Source organism: Malus sylvestris, chromosome 5 (assembly GCF_916048215.2).
Source record: "Malus sylvestris chromosome 5, drMalSylv7.2, whole genome shotgun sequence".
Taxonomy (NCBI): domain Eukaryota; kingdom Viridiplantae; phylum Streptophyta; class Magnoliopsida; order Rosales; family Rosaceae; genus Malus; species Malus sylvestris.
The window spans coordinates 8,853,154-8,875,184 of record NC_062264.1 but is presented as its reverse complement, the minus strand read 5'-3'; the positions used below and the strand labels follow the sequence as shown (position 1 = coordinate 8,875,184).

The 22,031-nt window shown below is 38.4% G+C and overlaps 2 protein-coding genes across 2 annotated transcripts; both read right to left on the bottom strand.

The window, feature by feature from the left end:
• Nucleotides 1–8,174: 8,174 nt before the first annotated feature.
• LOC126621607 (heat shock 70 kDa protein, mitochondrial) lies at nt 8,175–11,652 on the bottom strand. The gene is made up of 6 exons (XM_050290146.1): nt 11,488–11,652; nt 10,904–10,968; nt 10,731–10,809; nt 10,074–10,640; nt 9,374–9,994; nt 8,175–9,094 (listed from the first exon to the last, which is right to left on the bottom strand). Exons 1-6 carry the CDS (start codon nt 11,560–11,562, stop codon nt 8,468–8,470), a joined length of 2,034 nt encoding a protein of 677 aa, XP_050146103.1. The 5' UTR covers nt 11,563–11,652; the 3' UTR covers nt 8,175–8,467.
• Nucleotides 11,653–16,852: 5,200 nt separating this feature from the next.
• On the bottom strand, nt 16,853–21,605 carry LOC126621608 (uncharacterized). Its single transcript, XM_050290147.1, has 5 exons — nt 21,306–21,605; nt 20,151–21,212; nt 18,588–18,667; nt 17,530–17,794; nt 16,853–17,418 (listed from the first exon to the last, which is right to left on the bottom strand). Exons 2-5 carry the CDS (start codon nt 20,905–20,907, stop codon nt 17,153–17,155), a joined length of 1,368 nt encoding a protein of 455 aa, XP_050146104.1. The 5' UTR covers nt 20,908–21,212; nt 21,306–21,605; the 3' UTR covers nt 16,853–17,152.
• Between the last annotated feature and the right edge of the window lie 426 nt (nt 21,606–22,031).

Sequence of the window (22,031 nt, the reverse complement as noted above, 5' to 3'; positions counted from 1 at the left end):
ATGCAAAATGCAAATTGAGAGTGGCGACTCTAAGGCATTCCTTAAATGAAAATAATAACAAAAAATGTCACTAAACCACCACCAACATATGTCCACCTAGCGGATAGGTGGCACTTAGATGAGTTTAGAAGGCTAGGGGGGCGCCTAGACTAGTCTAGATGCTCGTTGTTATTTTTTAAAAGCATAAAAATTAATCACGACGATGACCAACTGCTTAAGCATGGCCTTTTAGAACATTGGTGGGTGTTTAGAGTCATACCCCCAATGAATACCATAACTTGTTATCACATAAAGCTCACATCTTGAATTTTTTCTAAAATATAAGCTGTTATTTTTTTTTGTTGGGCACAGGCACAGATTTAAATATCGATATTATCGGCGATATTTCGCCGATAATATCGATTTTTCGGGACATGGATATTTAAACTGGTTTCCGTGGGGTTTTCGGCCAAATATCGCGATATTATCGATAATATCGCGATATTTTGGAAATATCGAGAAATGTCGGCAAACGCGGCAATCGGACTCCGATATCGGACGCCGGAGAAGAACGCCGGAGATGTGTGCCTGTTCCCGAGCCCATTTCGTCCCAAAAACCTTGCAAAAACACGAATTTTAACTTAAATTTCACATATAAGCCTCAAATTTCATGCATGCATCAACGATTCAACACATCTAAGTTAGGGTTTCAATGGAATCTTATCTGAGACGACTGAGCCATGTTCCACTTCGCCAGACCCACGATCAACGGCAGCGAATGATCGAGAGAGTGGGAGAAGGGGGAGATCTGTGTGTGTGTGGGTCGAATGGAGAAGGGGGAGAAGAGAGGTCAGGCCTCAGAGAAGAAGAGAGAAGGATCGAGGGCAGAGAAGAAGAGAGAAGGATCGAGAAGGGGGAGATCTGTGTGTGTGTGGGTCGAAAGGCGAAGGGGGAGAAGAGAGGTCATGCGCCTCAGAGAAGAAGAGAGAAGGATGGAGATATGTGTGTGGGTGTGTGTGGGTCGAATGGAGAAGGGGGAGAAGAGAGGTCCGGCGCGACTCAGAGAAGATGAGAGAAGGATCGAGAATGAGAGAGAGAGAGAGAGTGCGGTATGCGTGTGTGATATGTGTGCGTGTGTGATGGCACGTCTGTGTGCGTGTGTGCCTCTGTGATTGAGTGACCCATCTGACTCACCTCATGAATTATTCAATTACTTTTTACATTTGTAGACAATGGACAACGAATAATAGCATGTCTGTGTGTGTGCCTCTGTGGTTGATTGACCCCATCTGACTCACCTCACTAATTTTTCAATCACTTTTTACAATTGCAGACAATGGACAACGAATATTAGAACTTTAATAATGAAACCGTGTATCACTGTGAGTCTGTGATATGCTTTCACAGGCAAAACCATGTTCCACTCTCTGTTATATACTTATATTCCCTCAGAGGATGTGCAAAACCTTATGAGAGTTGGAGTATCAGAGGCATTCCCTCAGAGCAATTTCGTTTATTCTTCTTCCCTTACCATTTTCAAAGTCATTCCAGATCCATTCCAAAGCTTGAACACAAAGGGTTCCATATTTAAGGTAAGTTTACAAATTTATATTTATATTATTGTAATGTATACAACAACAAATAAATTTGTATGGACTCGTATGTTAATTTTTTTAACTAATTAATACTTGCATGTTAATTTTTGTAGGTAATTAAGTAATGTTAACAATTACATGTTAATTTTTTTTAAGTAATTAAGTAATGTTGTATAATTATTCCCTAGGATTATTTTAATATGTTTAATGTTATTTATTATTTTATTTCCCTTACCATTTTCAAAGCCATTCCAGATCTATTCCAAAGCTTGAACACAAAGGGTTCCATATTTAAGGTAAGTTTACAAACTTATATTTATATTATTGTAATTTATACAATAACAAATAAATTGGATTATTGTTAAATTGGATTATTAATCATTAAATTGGATTATTCATTAAATTGGCTTATTATCAAATTGGACTATTCATTAAATTGGATTATTATTAAATTGGATTATTATCAAATTGGATTATTATTCATCACTATGTTTTATATTAGGATTAATTTTTTTTCAATTTGGATTATTATTCATTAATATTAGGTTTTTTATTATTCATTAATATTAAGTTAAGACCAAAAAAATAAAATAAAAAGTAAAATAGAACATGGGGATCTCAGTTGCATGTTTGTGAATTTAATATGAAATATATTAGTTAGCCTGGTCGGAGGTTAGATTAGAAAGCATGTGTACAACTTTTTATTAAGCCCTTCCTAACTTATATTTATATTATTGTTATTCTCAAATTGGATTATTCATTAAATTGGATTATTATTCATCACTATGTTTTATATTAGGATTATTTTTTTTATCAATTTGGATTATTATTCATTAATATTAGGTTTTTTATTATTCTCAAATTGGATTATTCATTAAATTGGATTATTATCAAATTGGATTATTCATTAAATTAGATTATTATTCATCACTATGTTTTATATTAGGATTATTTTTTTATCAAATTGGATTATTATTCATTAATATTAGGTTTTTTATTATTATCAAATTGGATTATTATTCATCACTATGTTTTATATTAGGATTATTTTTTTATCAATTTGGATTATTATTCATTAATATTAGGTTTTTTTATTATTATCAAATTGGATTATTCATTAAATTGGATTATTATCAAATTGGATTATTCATTAAATTGGATTATTATCAAATTGGATTATTATTCATCAGTGATTATTTTTTTATCAAATTGGATTATTATTCATTAATATTAGGTTTTATCAAATTAAATGTAGGTACGTTTAAGATGTCTAGTGGAGCTAGTAAACGTGATCCAGCTTGGGAACATGGCGACCCAATAGACGGAAACAAACATGGCACAATTTGCAAATATTGTGGTCGGGTAATGAAGAGTGGTGGAGTGACACGACTTAAGTACCATCTTAGTGGATTAGATCCAGCAAAAAATGTCCAACGATGCGATAATGTCCCCCCAGAAGTGAAGGCATTCATCAGCACATTATTAAAAAATAAAAAACAGCAGAAGGAAAAGATGACACAAGGAATGGAAAATATTCGAGCTGGGCTACGGGGAGAAGTCTATGGCCAAGCGGTTGACAGTGATGATGATGACGATGAGGACGAATGTGATGATGACATGGGACCTGAAGAACGACGCAGTTTGAAACAAGCATTACGTGCCTCCAAACAGTCAGCATGGGAAAGAGAACACCTTCATAAAATTCCTAATAGGGGACAAGGTTCCGGGACAAGTGGTGGTGCACAAATGAGACGGGGAGGCAGTCTTAGAGAATCACAACCAACACCACCAATAGCCCCAAGTTTATATAAGTCATCCAACGCACGTCAAAAGAGTGTTTGGAGTTATTTCAAGGGAGGTAATGTGAAGGAGGGAATGGGGCGTCTAATTAGCAAGTTCTTTATCTATGAAAATGTCCCTGTTGCGAAGGCTTCATCACATCATTTCAAAAATATGGTAGTGGGATGTCAACAGGCCGGTGTTGGAGTACAACCTCCCACTCCCTATGAGATAAGAAACAAATATTTGGATATGGAGTATAAAGACATTGGCGAGTATGTTAACAAGTTGAGGTCAAAGTGGGAAACTAATGGTTACACAATCATGTGTGACGGATGGACCGGCCCGACCAGATTATCTATCATCAACTTCATGGTATATTCCAAGGGCAAGACAATTTTTTTGAAGTCTGTTGATGCTTCAGACCATATAAAGAATTAAAAGTATATTTACAAATTATTGAGGGATGTAATCATGGAGGTGGGAGAGCATAATGTTGTCCAAGTCGTGACCGACAACGGTTCTGCATTTGTCAAAGCTGGAAAAAAGTTAATGAAGCATCATAATGTGTTTTGGACATCATGTGCAGCACATTGTATTGATCTTATGTTTGAGGCAATGGGGAAGAGAGAGAATGTTGCTACTATGGTCAAAAGAGCTAGAACGATCACTAATTATATTTACAATCACGGTTGGTTGTTGGCAAAGATGCGTGAATTTTGCAGAGGAGAAATTATTCGTCCAGCTACCACTCGATTCGCCACCAACTATATTGCATTAAACAGCCTACTCAAGAAGAAAACAGGGTTGAAGCAACTATTCACTAGTGACGATTGGGCCAACCACAATTTCAGCCGCTCAAATACAGGTCGTATGGTGGAAAGTATAGTGCTTGATCATGTTTTTTGGAGTCAAACAGAACATGTGTGTCAAGTGTTTGAACCTCTTTACAAAGTTTTACGGATCGTTGACACAGAAGTGTATCCTACTATGGGGGCTGTATATGAGTTGATGTGTGTAGTGAAGGATGAATTGGAAAGAAAACATGGTGCAAGGTGGGTCGTAAAAATAATTGAAGACCGATGGTATAAAACATTATACCACGATTTGCATGCAGCAGGTATAAATTATGTCATAATTTGCAATTCATTTCTTTAGTTGCATAAGTATTATTTATCTTATTAGAGTATGTGTTTCTTTGAACAGCATATTATTTGAATCCCCGATACCAATACAGACCCGGTGTTGGAGATGATGGTAACCTTATACGTGCTGTACATAATGTATACTCTAAATTAGACCCTGCATCACCAGCAGTTGGCCAATTTGGAAATGAGGTACACAATTACTTAAATTATAATAATTACTTTGTTGGATTAAACTAACACAATTTATTGTATTCAGCTAACATGGTGTAAAGATGCAAGAAGAACATTTGGAGAACCAACATCAGTTGCTGCTCGAACAAATATGTCTCCTAGTGAGTATAAACATATTTCACTATAAGTTTATAATAGAATTTGTTGGAGTTATTAGGCTTATCAACATTATTTTTCATTGTAGCTGAATGGTGGATCATGTATGGGACCGATGCACCAACTGTGAGAAAGTTAGCAATAAAAGTATTATCACAAACAGCTTCCTCATCTGCTTGTGAAAGAAATTGGAGCACATTTGCACTCATCCACACAAAGCAAAGAAATAAGTTGGCTCATAGTAGCTTGGAAAAATTAGTTTATTGCTACTACAACATGAAGCTTCAAATTCGAGATAAGGAAGCAGAAATCGATCATGTCGACCATGGTGACCCATTAGATGTGTTTGATATTGTTGGTGAAGATGATGATACGGAGGGTAACCAACTTTTTCAATGGATTAGACCTCTTCATTTAGATGATGATGAAGGCAACCCAGCTCCCAGAGTTGCTGAAGAAGCACGTAATGAAGGGATAAATGTAGAAAGAGTATTAGAGGAGGAGGTGGGATCTAGCAGCGCTGACTCTTTCGAAGAACTTTTGCACCCAAGACCAAGCAACACTGGAATTCCACCTTTTTCCAATCCTACACAACCACAACATCGTGCTGATACTAATGATAGCTCTAGTACAAGATCAGGAGACTCACCTACCACCGGAGGTGGGAATGATGAAGGACATAGTGGAGCTGGAGGTAGTGGTGGTGGATATGGAAACTATTATGGACCACCACCTCCCGGATATATGAGCCCCTTCACTGGTGAGGCAAACTTCACGCATGCAACCCAGGATGATGACCATGGCAGTAGGCGGGCAGGACCAGGAATTGGTGCCATAGGGAATGACTATACTCGCAGAGAAAGAGGCAAAGGGATTTTGTCAAGTCAAGAAGATGACTCGTTGTCTAGAACTTCAGACTCTGTTGGATTGGGAAGTACTAACTATGGTTTTACTCATAATCAACCATTTCCCTACCCTTCATATCCCATTCCTGTTGGGATGGAATCGAGCGACTCATGGAATCAATCCCAGCCTCAATCTTCAAATGATTTTTCTTATGGACAACCTCAACCAATCTCGGATCCATATGGGTGGCATATTAACAATTACATGCAAAACTATTTTGGGGATTTATCATTTGATAACTACTCTTCACAATACACTCATTCTACACATAGAGATGATGAAGATAGTGACAAATTTGAACCTCATAGGAACTCTATGTGGTTCTAAAGTGTAAAATATTGTACTAATTCATTATATATAAATGATTATGGTGTGTTTAGACTTCTTTCATTAATTACTACATATTTTCTACACTCATAATGTTTGTCAGATCGCTATATAATCAACTTGATAATGTTAAATCCATCATGCAATGCATTTCCTTCCAATTTTTTGTGATAAACTAATAGATAATTGACTAAATAAACATCCTACAAAGTTTCAATAAAAATTTCCAAGTTTTTCTTACAATTTCCGTGGTTTCCATGTAATTTTTATCGATATCGATATTTTACCGATATTTCCATCGATATTTCCGTGTTTTCGGACTACCGATATTTCCGCTATCACCGATATTTTCTTCCTTGGGCACAGGTAAATGCATTACCAACAAAGCAAGATTGCAAAAACATGAGGCCTAAATACAAAAGTAAGCACAAGGCATAAGAATGAACCTTCCTTACAATCAAAAGTCAGAGCCTAATACAAGAGATTTTTTTTTTATTGTGGCCGGAATACGGGTGATACACCACGTGTTTTTATATAAGTGGTGAGAAATTTTTATTTTTTAAATGATTAACTTTTTAACATACATATGCCACCATGTGTACCGGTCACACTGAAAAATCTCATACTATACAAACTGGAGCCCACAACTGAAAAAACAAAACACAAAGAACCCTAGGAACTTGTGCTCTCCCTACCTGGTTTGGTATTGTTGTGCTTTGAAAAAAAAATTGTTTCTGCTGTGCTGTGAGAATAAGCAGCTGTGAAATAAAGCAGCATAGTGTTTGGTAAACTTTTTTGTAAAAGTGCTTTAGAAAAAAAAAAACAGTATTATAGTGTTTGATAAACTTTTATGTAAAACAAATGTGAAAAAAAACTGGTTTTTTAAAGCTGGGTTTTGCAGCTTTGTGTTTTTGACTTTTTTTTCATCCAAAATTGTGAAAAAAAAACTGAAGCTGAATGTTTATCAAACATTAAAAAACTCCCAGCTTTTTCTGATAGCCACTTTTTTTAGAATTATCTTAGTAACAAATCAAGGCTAACGCTGCCGCTTGAAATCTGAGCACCAAGGAAGAGACTAAAGCCTCGACAGGAGATTCGGAGAGGATGGTGTAGTAGCATCCTTTCGGAGCAAGCAACTGACGTCATCCTCAAGCGTTCAAAGGACGCGTTAAACGTGACTCACGAACTCTACAACCCAGCATCGCATATGCGAAATCCATAGATGTGGTAAGTTGAGAGAGGGGCACCAGCAGCAAAGAGATACAAGAAGACATCAAAACCAGTAGGCTCAAAAGTAAAACAGCCGGCAAAATCATAATGCTGATTAAATAGAAGATGACGCCACATGTATCTGGCCAATAACCACCAAAATAGCCGCCGTGAAGCCACCAAATTCAAAGTGGATCCGCAAAGGCCAAGGCACAGCCAAATCAACCCAAAAATGGCAAGTATATCCACAGCAAAAATCAAATCTCAAGTTTCATTGATCGAGATTGTCCAAAGCTGTAAGATGTAATTTTTGGTTAAGGGACAAGGGTGGGAAAGAAAACAATTGACATGGACTGATCTGGAGGTTCGTGATGGAAAACTGGGTTCATTACTCTCGCTGTTCCTGTGCAATTTTGTCGTTCAAAATACATAACCTAGATTAGAATCGAACCACAAGGACGAAATGAAGTGATTTTAAGTATCCCGAGGCTTACCCCAATCTGGAAGACGAGGAATCTCGCCGGAGTTCCTCCTCCGCGCTGTAGCTTGGTGGTTCGTGAGTCTCCATTCAAGTTCCAAGGATACAGAAGAGGGTTGATGCTTGGTGACATGGTTTTCTGCCATGGAAAAATGGCAATGATAGTGTTGTCTCCTCGGATTTACAGAGGAGGGTAAACCTCTCACAAACGGGGAGAGTAGACTTTTACTAATTAGCTTCACAAAAATAAATGTAAGCTGTTTTTTATTTTTAACAAATAATATGATCTACATTACAGGGTGAAAGTGTGAGCAAAGCCTTTCAATAAGATAGCAATAATATAATTCAAATTCGCTTTTGACAACAATTCAACCTAAGACGGATATTAAATATAAGCTGTTATTGACACTGATAGAACACATCCTATGCAGAAGCATTCTGAATCTATTTCTTTATTCAAAATACGATGAACAGTGATAAGTCCGGACAAAACTAGGCATAACTTACCAGAAGAAAAATCCGCCCACTGACTCACCGACTACAAGAAAATCTCAATTAATAAGTCTACTTATGGGCAAACTAGATTATGGCTATCCTAATACATTTTAAAACTCCAACACTTGGATACAAAAAACACCCACATAAATGACGTCTTACGCCTCGACAGTGAATCAGAAACCACCCGTAAGGAAAATTCCGAGTTACCAGCTTCAGCCACCTCACTTCTTCACTTCTTCGTAATCTGCCTCAGGAGCTTGGTCTCCTCCACCCTGTGATCCACCAGAAGACGAGTCGCCACCAGAACCCTTTGACATGTGTTCCCCAATCTTAGAAACAGCTTTGTTTGCAGCTTCAAGCTTGGCCTTGATTTCATCGGCATTGTCCTCTCCCATTGCCTTCCTCAAATCTGCTACCGCATCCTCAATTTCTTTGGCAACTTCACTTGGAACCTTGTCACGATACTCGTTCAAGCTCTTCTCAATACTGTAGATGGTTGTATCTGCACTATTTCTGAGGTCAATCAATGCTTTCCTCTCCTGATCCTTCTGAGCATGCAGCTCCGCTTCCTTCACCATCTTTTCAATCTCCTCGTCACTAAGGCCCCCAGATGAGCGGATAGTAATCTGCTGCTCTTTGTTGGTGGCCTTGTCCTTGGCAGAAACAGTGACAATACCGTTGGCATCAATATCAAAGGTGACTTCGATCTGAGGCAGGCCTCTTGGTGCTGGAGGAATTCCTACGAGTTCAAACTCTCCCAACATCTTGTTGTCAGAAGCCATCTCACGCTCTCCTTGTAGCACCTTGATACCCACTTGGGTTTGGTTATCAGCTGCAGTAGAAAACACCTGCAATGATACAAATACAAATTAGGAACACAAGATGCACAACAAAAGGAAAGAATCCGACACTTGGGCATAATATTTAGTCAGATCAAACTCTAAGGCCGACGGAGACAAGGTCAAAACCCATGACACCGATCCAGCCGTATTAATTCTAATTAGAAAAGATGCAATTAACTCTAGCTAGAAGATATTAACAAATAAAATGCTTCCTCCAAAAATTGCCCTTTGACACAACACACCTAGTCAATGTAATTTGAAATATGTTTGGCCTTAACGACTAACCTGACTCTTCTTGGTTGGAATTGTCGTGTTGCGACTTATCAGCCTGGTGAATATTCCACCTAATGTTTCAATACCTAGTGATAAAGGAGTAACATCCAAAAGAAGCAACTCCTTAACATCACCACGAAGGATACCGCCTTGGATGGCAGCTCCCATAGCAACAGCCTCATCAGGGTTCACTCCTTTGCTTGGGCTCTTTCCAAATATTTCTGTAACGACCTCTTGCACTTTGGGAACACGAGTCATCCCTCCAACAAGCAGAACCTCATCCACATCCTTAATGGATGTATTAGCGTCCTTCAAACAGTTCTTACACGGGGCCTTTGTCCTCTCAATCAAGTGATTGACCAGACTTTCAAATTTGGATCTAGTCAATGTGATGTTCAGATGTTTAGCACCCGAAGAATCAGCTGTGATGAAGGGAAGGTTTATCTCAGTTTGAGATGTTGATGAAAGTTCAATCTTAGCCTTCTCAGCTGCCTCCCTAAGCCTCTGCAAGGCAAGCCTATCCTTTGACAAATCAATACCCTCCGTCCTCTTGAATTCACTCACCAAGAAGTCCAACAACGCATTGTCAAAATCCTCTCCTCCCAAGAATGTGTCGCCGTTTGTTGCTTTCACCTAGATAAGACAAAGTTGTTGACAATATTGTCCAAAATGAAGGAAAATAAAAAGATTTAAGTTAATGGGAGTAGCAAACCTCAAAAACACCATTGGATATCTCGAGAATGGATACATCAAATGTTCCCCCACCAAGATCAAACACTGCTATGAGCCCTTCCTTGTTGTTCATACCATAGGAAAGTGCAGCAGCAGTTGGCTCATTGATGATTCTCTGCACATCTAGACCTGCAATTCTGCCAGCATCCTTGGTTGCTTGTCTCTGTGCATCATTGAAATAAGCTGGAACTGTAATCACAGCTTTTGAGACACTCTTTCCAAGGTAAGCCTCTGCAGTCTCTTTCATCTTTGTTAGAACAAAGGCTCCAATTTGGCTTGGGGAGTACTGCTGTCCGTTGACTTCAACCCAAGCATCTCCATTTGGAGCCTTTACTATCTTGTATGGAACCATCTTCATTTCTTTTTGAGTTTGGGGATCCTCAAAGCGTCTACCAATCAGACGCTTGGTTCCAAAAACTGTGTTTGTGGGGTTGGTAACAGCTTGACGTTTTGCTGGAGTACCAACCAATAGTTCTCCTTTCTGGTTGAATGCAACTACTGATGGTGTGGTTCGAGCTCCTTCGGAATTCTCAATCACTTTAGGGTTCTATAACAATTTCACACAATTAGACATAAGCCACATGTGCAAAAAGCTTAAAAAATAGTAACATAAAAAGAACTTGTAAAAAACCCGTACCTTTCCTTCCATCACGGCCACGCATGAGTTGGTTGTACCCAAGTCAATGCCAATAACATCATTTCCGGCAGGTTTGGAACTATTCATATTACAAAGATACAATTAGAAACAAAATCCAAAGTAAGAAAACAAAATGACTAGTAATGTAATGAACTAGGGAATGCCCAAAATACCTGAAAGGTCTTGCCAAGCTTGCCCATTTTTGAGCAAGATGGGATGACTTAGATGCGCTGTTCAACTGCAAAAACATATATACGTAACTAATCACCGCAATATCGAACTATTAAACCGAACTTCAATTCATCTATATTTATAACCAAGCTTCCTAATCCAACCCATTTCATCAATTAGCACAAATAATCAGAATAAAAAGGCAAACTGCAACAGGGGAATTGCACTAGTTTATGCAAGATAAAAGAAAAAAACACAAAGCTCTATCAAACGATTGTAATCCGAATTAACAACAAAAACAACAATACGCCACCGCCGTACATAAAAGATTAGGAAAAGGTAACTATCATTACCCAATCAAACCGACAAAATAATACATCAGAAGCCCCACAAAATCAAATATTGAATTATAAATCTTTTACTCGTTCAATTCTATCGAATTACAACAAACAAATACACCATCAAATCAAGAAATTATACGTGAAGCTGAAAATCTCAAATATTCCAGCCAAAAAATATATCAAACGGAGAAATGATCGAATTGGTAACTTAAAAAAGGAATCTAAGAAGATGTAAAAAGACGTACGGATCGATAGGCGCAGAGAGGAGCCGATGCGACATCACGTCGGCGCATCGAGCGGAGCAAGGCGGCGGTGGCCATGGCTGGCTAGAACAAAGAGAGAGAGATGGAGAGGTCGAGAAAAGACGAGAGAGGGTTTTGAGTTAGGGTTTAAGGCTTTTGTTGGGAAGCGGGTGCTTGCTTTATGAGGCGGAAAATGAGCGGAGGATGATTGTGGAAGGTTCTGGATCCTCTACTTACATGAAACGGTGCCGTTGCAGCGTTTTTGTCATTTGTGGTTTTTATTGGCGAAATGACTCGGTTAAGTGACTTTGTTAATATTTTTGTTGCGTGCCACTCAGTACTACGTGTTATTTCTTTTTAGTTGAAAGAGAGAGGTTTTTTGTTGGAATCTTGTAGATGATGAATTTAAGATCAAATTAGACTGTCCATTAGGTGGTTTTGCCATACTCTTTTTGTCTTTTAATGTAAAAATCTCGATATACTAATAAATAAATAAATAAAAGTTTGCTATGTGGCCAAGGAGGAAGTCTGATCCGACTTTTCCCTTGGTCATGTGACCGTGTACTTTAGTGGGAATGGGATAAAGAAGCTTTGTAGAGTTGCAATCCGGATTTTCCAACTAGATGTGCTTTTAGATTTCTAGCCAACTTAGTTAAAATTAGTGTGCTTCGCATTTAAATTTGAATCTTATTCTTCATAGTTGAAATGAATTTTGTGTAATTGTTCGAAAAATTAGGGTTCAATTGTTATATAAATCACGTAGAAAATTCAAGAATTATTATGCAAGTAAATATACAATTGAACGAATGCACATAACATGATCAACCAATATTAAATGAAACTTGAAAATACAATTCAATCAAGAACTTGATTCTTTTTCTTAAGACAAGTTTACGCCCTACTATGGTGTTCATTTTTGTACTGCACTTGTTCTCAAGATATGACATGTCTTTACGATAGTATCATTCCAAATCATAAAGCTTCAGTGAATCATTTTTTTTATTTAAAAAAGCAACGATAATAGACTATGATTGAGGACAGTTGGTGAATTGTTCCTTCAAAGTCGTAACGATCTGAAGTGAATTAGACTTGTTAGGACCCATCCCTGATTTTATAGATTTTAATACTAAAAGTGTGAAATGACCAAAATGCCCTAGAAGCAGGAGTGTTGATGTCACGCCCTGATCCCGACATACGTCTATGATCGACACGTGACGTCACCAAATACCCGTATCTATATCATACTCCACCTCCGGGATATGGGCAAAGCACAACTCGAGATCCAACTGCGTAATAATTTTTCATATACTTTATGGCTGCATCTAACCTCCCCATTAGACTGCCTATGTACCCTAAACAAGGATCAAGCCATTCGTAGTCTGTCCTTTCACTACACTCCGACGTTTATCGCAGTACGTTCAAGCAGAAAAGCATAACATTTCTCAATCATTTATTAGAACTTGACAAGCCTGAGATTACTAGGTCTAGAGCTACATAACAAACCCACATGACATTCAAGATTTCCATTCCATCCATCACATAAATCACTATGTTTTCATCATGGTACCTCAATCCACAACATGTAACATATCAAAGAACCAACGAAGCACAATATTATTCTCTCATGCCACATTAATCTACTAATCTATTCATAATAATAACAATCATATCCAACAACACTCCACAATCACATCAATAAATCAAATCCATGAATCAAAGATGCACAGTATTAACGTCTAACTACGTTAATCAATCATTGAAATAACATATCATTTCACGAATTTAATTAAAGAACTCTACATAAATCCCCACTTAGATTATAAGTAATAACATGGTGAATTCCATTTATATTCACAAGGTCTACTGTGGTTACTCCCATTCACTTGAATCTAGGGTCATACTAACCTTATGAAAATGAGCAAGAGCAAGGATTCCAGACCACTAAATGGAATCCAACTAAAATATGGCACCTACCGAAATGTTCCAAGTACAACCAATCCTCATCACTCCTAGTATGCATATGGTCCCCTAACACATATATACCAAGCATAACCATATGCATAGTCTAATAACATAGGCAGTGATCACCCAACGCGGATATACCAAGCATGATCACCCCTAACAGTCTCCCAACACGGATATACCAAGTATGACTGTATCCTATAGCTCTAGGTAGTGATCACCCAACGCGGATAAACCAAACATGATCACTCCTATAATGCGTATGGTCCCCCAACGCTGATATACCAAGCAGAACTATATGCATAGTCTAATAACATAGGCAATGATCACCCAACAAGGATATACCAAGCATGATCAACCCTAATAGTCTCCCAACACGGATATACCAAGTATGACTATATCCTATAGCTCTAGGTAGTGATCACCCAACGCAAATATACCAAGCATGATCACTCCTAGAATGTGTATGGTCCCTCAATGCGGATATACCAAGTAGAACCATATGCATAGTCTAATAACATAGGCAGTGATCACCCAATACGGATATACCAAGCAGGACCATCCATGTACCACTGCTACATGGTGCAGTAATTTCAACACACAACCTACCCACAATTCAACCCCTATGAGTTACAACATAGTCACCTACACCATCAACTGCCCATAGCCACCAACTATTATGTCAAACAAGCATATAAGTTCCACAGAATACTTCCAATAGGATTCTAGGATCACATTGTCATAACATTTATCATACTTATCATTCACATTATTAAGAAGTTAAATAGACACATATATATCACAATATGATGTTCCATACACAAACTGATGTATATATTATCTGGGATAACTCACCAACCAATATAGGCCCACTAAGCCCTACATGGTCCCTAGTAATATTGATTTTAATATTTAAGATCAACTTGTAACATATTGACCAAAAGTCAAGTCTCTGTCAAATGCGGGGTCCACAACCCTATACAAGTCAATCTGGAACATCCGCACATAGATTTTCGATCCATAACTTCCCAAGGGTCTCATTAATCTTCTAGAATAATATTCTAAAATTTCGAAACGATCCAACGGTCGAATCTCCTCCAATTGCTAGAATTAGGTTGCTATCAATGTTTGATTTTATAAACTTAGAATTTCAATTTGGGAAGATCTGTATGTCGGATTCCCAATTCATTAGTTCCTATGGTCCTCAAATATTACGTACTATTATGTATTTAAGTTTGGTGCCGATCCAACAGTCGGATCGTCAATTCATATAATGACCCAATGCCGGCCAACTAGGTGGCCAGCTACAAAACTATATTAAAACATCATAATTTCACTAAACGGATGTCAAATATGGAATAAGGGCATCAAAATTAGCCTAGGATGGTCAGGTGGGGTCTCGCCCCACGCGCCGCCGCAGGCGATGGCCGACCGTCCCGACTTGCTCGAAAATTCAACTATTTCCAAAAATTACCAAATTTCATAGAAATGTAGATCTCGATGAGTGGGGCAAGTTTCATACCTTTGACTAAGCACAATTTGCTTGGGAGAAGCCTCAAATCGCCACGAACCCTCAGGAAACCCTAGAAATAGGTGGCTTTGATTTGACTTCTTCGGTGATCCGCCGCTTCCAAGGTTGTTTGGGCTTTGTTCCTGGCCTCAAGGATAGTCTAATGGTGGTGGAGATCGATGTGATTGCATTTCAAAATGCCTGATCGCCGGAGTCGTACCACCGCACCCACAGGTGCGGTTCTTCCTAAACCCGAGCCAAATTTTGTCAATTTTTGGGTGAGATTGGTAGAGGGAAGGTCGTGGAACATTTTCCAGGTGGTTAGATAACGTGGTTCGCTGAAAAAATCAATGAAAAATCGCCGGAGGTGATGAAGAGGATCGGGTCGGGTTGAAAAAGGGAAACGGGCCGAAGAGCGGTCCGAGTTCCCCTCATTCTCTCTTCTCTCCTTTCCCTCATTTTCCTCCCTTTTTTTCCCTTTCCTTCTGATTGGGCACTCTCCCCCTTCTTCTCTCCCATTTCTCTCCTTCTCTCCCTCTTTTCCGCTGCCATCTGGCAGCCTCCTGTCTTTTTTTTTTTTTTTAACAATTAAAACGTCTTTAATTCATTCGTTTCAATTCCGATTCGCGAACGGTTTTCACCTACGCTCTTGTAGGGTCGAGCTCAATCCAATTATACTTAGTGTGACTCGTAAGTCCACAAATTTTTAATGGTTACTAATCAAAATTCAGACTTCGTAATTAGTTTAATTAAAATCTAAATTTAATATAAATTCCCAAAAATAATATAAAATCTCCTTAATACAAATATGTAGTTTGCAATAGTGAAATCCAAGAACAAGATTTCACAGTTGACTTTCGTTGACCATCGAGTAGTGACACGTTGACTCATTCTTTTAGTATATTATGGTGGTATTTGTCACTACAAATGTGTGGACGCAAGCGGAATCGAATTTGGAGTTACGATGAACATTTTACAAAATTACGAAGTCGAGAGGCAAAGTAGTTAATTCACTATTCTAGATATTATGGTTCGATATTTGTATTATTTTAATAATTTTTTTGGGTGGATTTTTGTGGCCCGTGGGGCCCGCATCCCACTTCCCCTTCTTCCCCGTGTCTCTCTCTCCCCCAGTACTCGCGGACTCTCTCGAACTGTCTTCCCTCACTATCTTTCTCACTCTCTCGAGCTTCTTCTTCCTTGTCGAGACGAAGCCCAAAAAACCACCAACTCGCCATCCTCTCTGGCGAGCACCGCAAACCACCACCACCATACGTGGGCCTTCTCTCTCCCTCTCGTGACTCTCATTCTCTCCCTTAGCTCTCTCTTTCTCTCTTCACTCCCAAACTCTCTCTTTCCTCTGTAAATCCGAGGAGACCACACCGTCATAGCCAATTTTCCATGGCAGAAAGAAAACCATGTCACAAAGCATCAACCCTCTCCTGTATCCTCGGAACTTGAGTGTAGACCCCCATAAGGTATAAAGGACTGGTTAAAACAAGAAGAGTAGATGGGGAAAGAGGTAGCAAAAGGAACGAAAGGAGGAAATAGAAAGAAAAAGGCCAGATCTTCCACCGACCCCGGCCACGGCGAGGGCCGGCGACGACGAAATGAACAGGTTGGAAGCAACTCACACTAATGGTGGGAATGACTCTCAAGAATAGTGAAAGCCTCTCACACTCGGAGATGAAAGTTTTTACAGATACTACTATTTTGCTCTATGATAACGGCTAATTTAGTCACCAACATTCTCATCATTTGTAATTACTAGATTCTTTCTTTCTTTGTTTTTTGGTCGAAAAAGAGCAATTCGTGTTCGAAATGAAACTGGCAACAGCTTATTACCCAAGTCCCAAATCCTCACTACGGTTGAAATGAGCGTTTTGCTTATGATAATGAGACAGTTGAAAAGAAGCTGTTAAATCTTTTGAGTGTACATTGTACAGAAACCATCTGCAACACTATTAAACATATGATACAAGAGAATACATTTTACAAGCTGACCTCCAAGGTTAAAAAATGGGGGAACTATAAACCAAGTAAAGAAACAAAACCATCAGAAACCTCTACCTTTTTCCCTTGGTTGTCCGTAAGTGCTCAACCAAAATCTCCGATCTAGGGCAAAGTGCCCATGAACTTAGAAAGCAATACAAAACAAGAAAGTGAAAGGAGATACTGCAAATCTAGATGCATTCCTCAAATGCGGAGGTAGCCCCTTCTTTCTTGAACTCCAATTCCATGGGTTCTCTTTAGGAATGACTTCCTATTGAGGGACCAGCTCCTCTTCATGACCCTGCTTCTGTGCCAAGCAGCTATTCGGGTATAAAGAACAGGAAAGCTGAAGCAGAGAAGTGCCAAAAGAAGCATAGCTACACAGAGTAACATGACATTACGGAAACCATCTTTCAACGTTGGGTCTTTTTGTCCTGTCCATGGAACTCCCCCCACATTCATGCCAAACACTGCAAGGGATACAAAGGTTTGTTGTCAAATGCTTCGTGCTCACAGTGGAACATATAAGGATGCCTCACAAAAACCTGCAAATGAAAATTTATGCTAACAAACAACTTTACCTCCAGTAATGATGGATAAAGGAAGGAATATTATAGAGAGGAAAGAGAGATAATACAGTTTCCTGTTTATCTGCTCAGCTTGCCAGCTGTCTAGACCAGCCTGTATTGCCGTGACACGATTTGCTATAAAGCCTACATTCTCCTTTAGCCTCCTCAACCGTCCAATCAGCTCTTCAAGTGAGGCAATATCTTCACTCGAAAACCATTGCTTTGAGGAACATCTTTCTTTGACACGAGGAAAAACTTGCTCCCCATGAGCAATCTCCTGAGGTCAGTAAAATTAAAAGGACAATCAAGAAGGTTTATCCCACATGGTCATTCCTAGAATGAGAATTTACATCAGTTAGGAGTTACAATTTCTACCCCGTTCACATTCTTCTGAACAATCAAGGAGCATGTATGATATGACACATGTCTACAAACTACGATGTTTATGTGCTATTAGGCCCAGTCTCCAAAATTGCTGGTGGAAAAACAATCAAACAACAACAACAACAACAAAACCTTATCCCACTAAGCAAGGTCGGTTGTATGAATCCTAGAACGCCACTGCACTCGGTTTTGTGCAATTAAGTATTTTAAACTCATGGAATTAGTTCCAGTGAAAGAACGGAAGAGCAATATACAGTCACCCTCGTCCTAATAAGCAACCCACCGGAAGCAACCAAAATATTCCTTGGTGAATAGGGCGAAAACTCAAACCACGCACATACATACTTTAGAAAAAGGAAAAGCCAACAGACATAAAACAGGTGCTATTGCAGCAACACCTCTCGCTTTGTCAGTATACTACGAAGAATGGCATGGATTGGTAGGAAATACCATTCCGGCACAATATGAGGCGGTGGGCATCGGATTAGCAAGTTTATAATTGTCGGGATGCTCCAAAACATTAGGAGCATAAAACATCCAAATGGAAGAAGTTTGTAGTGTGCTAGTTTCTTTGATTGGGTTGTTTGCCATCGTAAAGGAGAAATAACCTCTCAAAATATGCAGTAATGCTTTACTTGGTTCCTCTTTGTTCCACATATTAAGAAAATGATGGACTGACAAACTACCTGTAGGAGCCGCTGCAGATTTAGATGCATTTTGGGAAATCTCCTGTCATCCAGCATTTGTTTCTTTAAAGCAAACCCACCTGTTACAAATCAGAACACCAATGCATATTGTTTGATCAAATAAAGTTCTAAATATACATAGAAGACTTTAGAAGTCTGCCTCTTTAATATAATTTTATTATTTTATTATAGCGCTAACTATGTACATTATTTGAAGGATATGCATGGTACTACATGCCGGTGGAATTTGGATTCGATCATAAACTCATCGTTGACATGCATGGCACTTATAAACATCATGCCAGATTGATATACTACAGAAATGGGATGATATATAACTGACCTGTTGGGTTTTTCCAGCCCATGATGAGTTGTCCTAAGTCCATTAGGAATTATAGTCTTGGAGGATTAAATTGTTTACCTAATTGAAGTTGTTTTCCAATTGGAGTTGTTTTCGATTGAAGTTGTTTAGCCAGTTTAAATTGTTTACCCAGTTGAAGTTGCTTTCCAAGTGGAGTTGGTTTCTCAATTGGATAAGGATTCATAACCAGATTCCAACTAGGATTAGTAATCCTTATTGAGGACGACCTTTATTATGTCTAAATAAGGGGCTATTGCACTAATTTTACATTAGGAGCAAAATCGTTTGTTGTATACCACTCAAGGAGTTGTGAGAGAAGGGCAAAGTGTGTGTGAGAGAAAATAAAAGAAATCAAGAGTGTATTTCTTGTTCTTGTTCTTGTTCTTTCAAGTCTTAATCCTATTCCGTTGTACTCATTATTGATATGGTGAAGATTGTTGTTGCTGCTCTGTGGAAGTAGGCACATAAAGCCGAACCATGCTAATTCTTAGAGTTATTTATCTTGATTATTTTTGTTTGAAGATTTCTGAGTTTGTTCGTTTTCCTATTCTTAAACGCGATATTCACAACACGACCCTTTTTGTTGTTTTTCTTTTATGAAATGTATGAATAATGTATGAATCTATGATACATCCTAATCAGTCATTTTTAAGCAACTACATTTAACAGATAAAAAAACAAAGGATAGAATTGTTAGTTATTGTATATGGAATTTCACCAATTCCTAATGTCCATTCTCTTTTTAACCTTTCCTCAGTGGTTTGTTACACGAAGTCAAAGTCCTAATTACAAATGGGAGACAATACAATTACTGAAAACATCAGCAGTTTAAAATGGTGTCTAAGGAATATATATCTTAGCAGTTCAAGATTGCATCAGTTAACTAAAAGGACAACGAAGTACGTCCCACCAGTTACTGAAGGTATCCCAAATCAACTGAAATTAGAATTGCTTATAACAGAGAACAGCACTACCAATTAGAAATATGAGGAATGAAATATGAAACTAGTAAGTTTTATAACATTTTCTGCACACTGGATGAGAAATAAGAAATTGACTAGAATCATATTTTTTTTCGGTTACAAAATTGACTAGAAATTTGTTAGAAAAACAACATATGCTGGGATAAACAATGAATAGACAGAAGAATGCGTTAAAATGAAATCTATTGGAGGTGCTTAAACGTAGTAGATGAAACTCACCCTTATCCATCTGAAGCTCAACGGAATCCAACTCTATCTCAAGTTTAGTCACAACATCCTGGAGGTGATCCACATGCGTGTCAACAATATGAACTACAAGATTTGAGACAGATTTTGGCACAGGATTATCGGCTTCCTCAGAGTGATTCATTGTCAATAAGAACTCAAGAACATGCTCCCCTATGACAATCCCGCTCCTTTCCCTCTGCTCTCCTCTATGATACGAGGGACTCTCCACACTAGGAATCTCTGAGAGAAGAGATTGACCCACCGGTGAGAAACCCAATCTGGGAACGCGGCCCAAACTCACAGTGATCACTGAATTCTCAGTAATTCTTGCGGCAATTCTAAATGTGAAATCACTAGAGGGAGGGCCGGGAGAGTTGACTCTGAAGACTAGAGCTCCATCAACATACCCACAAAATGGTCCATTGCTGACAAGAGAGAGAATATCCTGGAGTTTCAAAGGAGGGCACAGAACACCAATGAGGTCTTGGGCAGACTGACAAAGCTTCTGATGTCCTTTTGGAAGTTCAACATGGTACCAACAGAACTCATTGCCTCTACCTTCTGTCAGATCCCATTCCTTATTGTAAAACTTTCCAGAACCATCAAAGATATAGGCTTTCTTTCTCACCATCCCCCCAAAATGACTCCGGTAGGAGTGGGGCTCCCGGAGAGGAGCCTCCGCAGAGGGCTCTCTGTCCATTTCCTCCGCCTCTCCGTTGGTGACGGGTTCCTCTTCAGGTAGCTCCATAATTGTATAGCTTTTATAATATAATCAACCCAATACTATCAATACAAGTCCACAATTATATCAAAGTAAATTATAGGCAGATAAATCCTGAATCCACCTTCCCACCAATCATATAAAACCTCTAATCAATCATTTTTCAGGTCCAACAAAACATTGCAGGCTTCCAATTACATTACAAATGGCAAAGATGGTGCAAGTCAAATCAATACAGGAAAGGCTCTTTAGATCCAACAGCGCCAGAAATCAATATTACTAATCAAACTTGAACAGCCCACATATTCAAATCATCCCCAAATCATCAATCCCTGAAAACACACGACAACTATTATTCAAGTCACCCCAAACAATATAAACAAATAACCCAGATGGAAAATTGGGGAAATGAATAATCTTTTTACCTCATTGGGATGCTAGCAATCCAGCACCGCACCAAATGAGAGGCAGCAGAATCCATTAAAAAGCGGCAGAATACAGAAAACCCCAGAAAGTTTTAGAGCAGCCACACGCTGTTGAACAATTCCAAATGAAGATTGTGACGTATTGGCAGCTTGTTTATGGACCCTTTTTGTTTTATCAAGACTGACTCGTGAGATTATGGGATGTTTTGGGAGATAAAAAGGCGGAAAGAACAAGAAAGATGACACAACACACGTTCTGCACATAACGTATAGTTTCCGGGAAAGTTCCGCCTCTCCAACTGAAAAACTACCTTCAAACAAGGAATAAATATTTATCTATATATACTAGCATATGGGCCACGAGAAAATTTTTTATTTTTGTTTTTGAAATAGAATGAGAGAAGAAGAGAGTGATAGAGACTATGAGAGTGAGAAGTTTTTTTTATATTTTTTTTATGAATTACAGCAAAATTTGATTGTGTGAAATTACATTTCTGCTTCATATTTCTTATTCATGTTCTGTTTTAATTACATGGTTAAACTAGTAATTTCATAGAATTTTGGTTGATAATGAATGTTTTATTAATTAGAAGAGATTTATATAATAAACAAAAGAAAAGAAAAAAATAGCAAAAGGGTAAAACATGGTCAAATTTGAGAAATATTTCGCATTTTTGTTTTAAGTTGAGATTAGGAAACCCACATTGATGAACGAGGGATTTTGCA

What these genes read in the sequence shown, in the direction of transcription:
- LOC126621607 (XM_050290146.1), bottom strand. Translation starts at nt 11,562, where the DNA reads ATGGCCACCGCCGCCTTGCTCCGCTCGATGCGCCGACGTGATGTCGCA. An exon ending in TGGCCGTGATGGAAGGAAAG is followed by an intron (nt 10,641 to 10,730) that starts GTACGGGTTTTT and finishes AAATTGTTATAG; the next exon opens with AACCCTAAAGTGATTGAGAA. An exon ending in TTCCAACCAAGAAGAGTCAG is followed by an intron (nt 9,095 to 9,373) that starts GTTAGTCGTTAA and finishes GTATCATTGCAG; the next exon opens with GTGTTTTCTACTGCAGCTGA.
- LOC126621608 (XM_050290147.1), bottom strand. Translation starts at nt 20,907, where the DNA reads ATGGAGCTACCTGAAGAGGAACCCGTCACCAACGGAGAGGCGGAGGAA. An exon ending in TGAGCTTCAGATGGATAAGG is followed by an intron (nt 18,668 to 20,150) that starts GTGAGTTTCATC and finishes GATTTGTAACAG; the next exon opens with GTGGGTTTGCTTTAAAGAAA. An exon ending in TTTATCCATCATTACTGGAG is followed by an intron (nt 17,419 to 17,529) that starts GTAAAGTTGTTT and finishes TATCCCTTGCAG; the next exon opens with TGTTTGGCATGAATGTGGGG.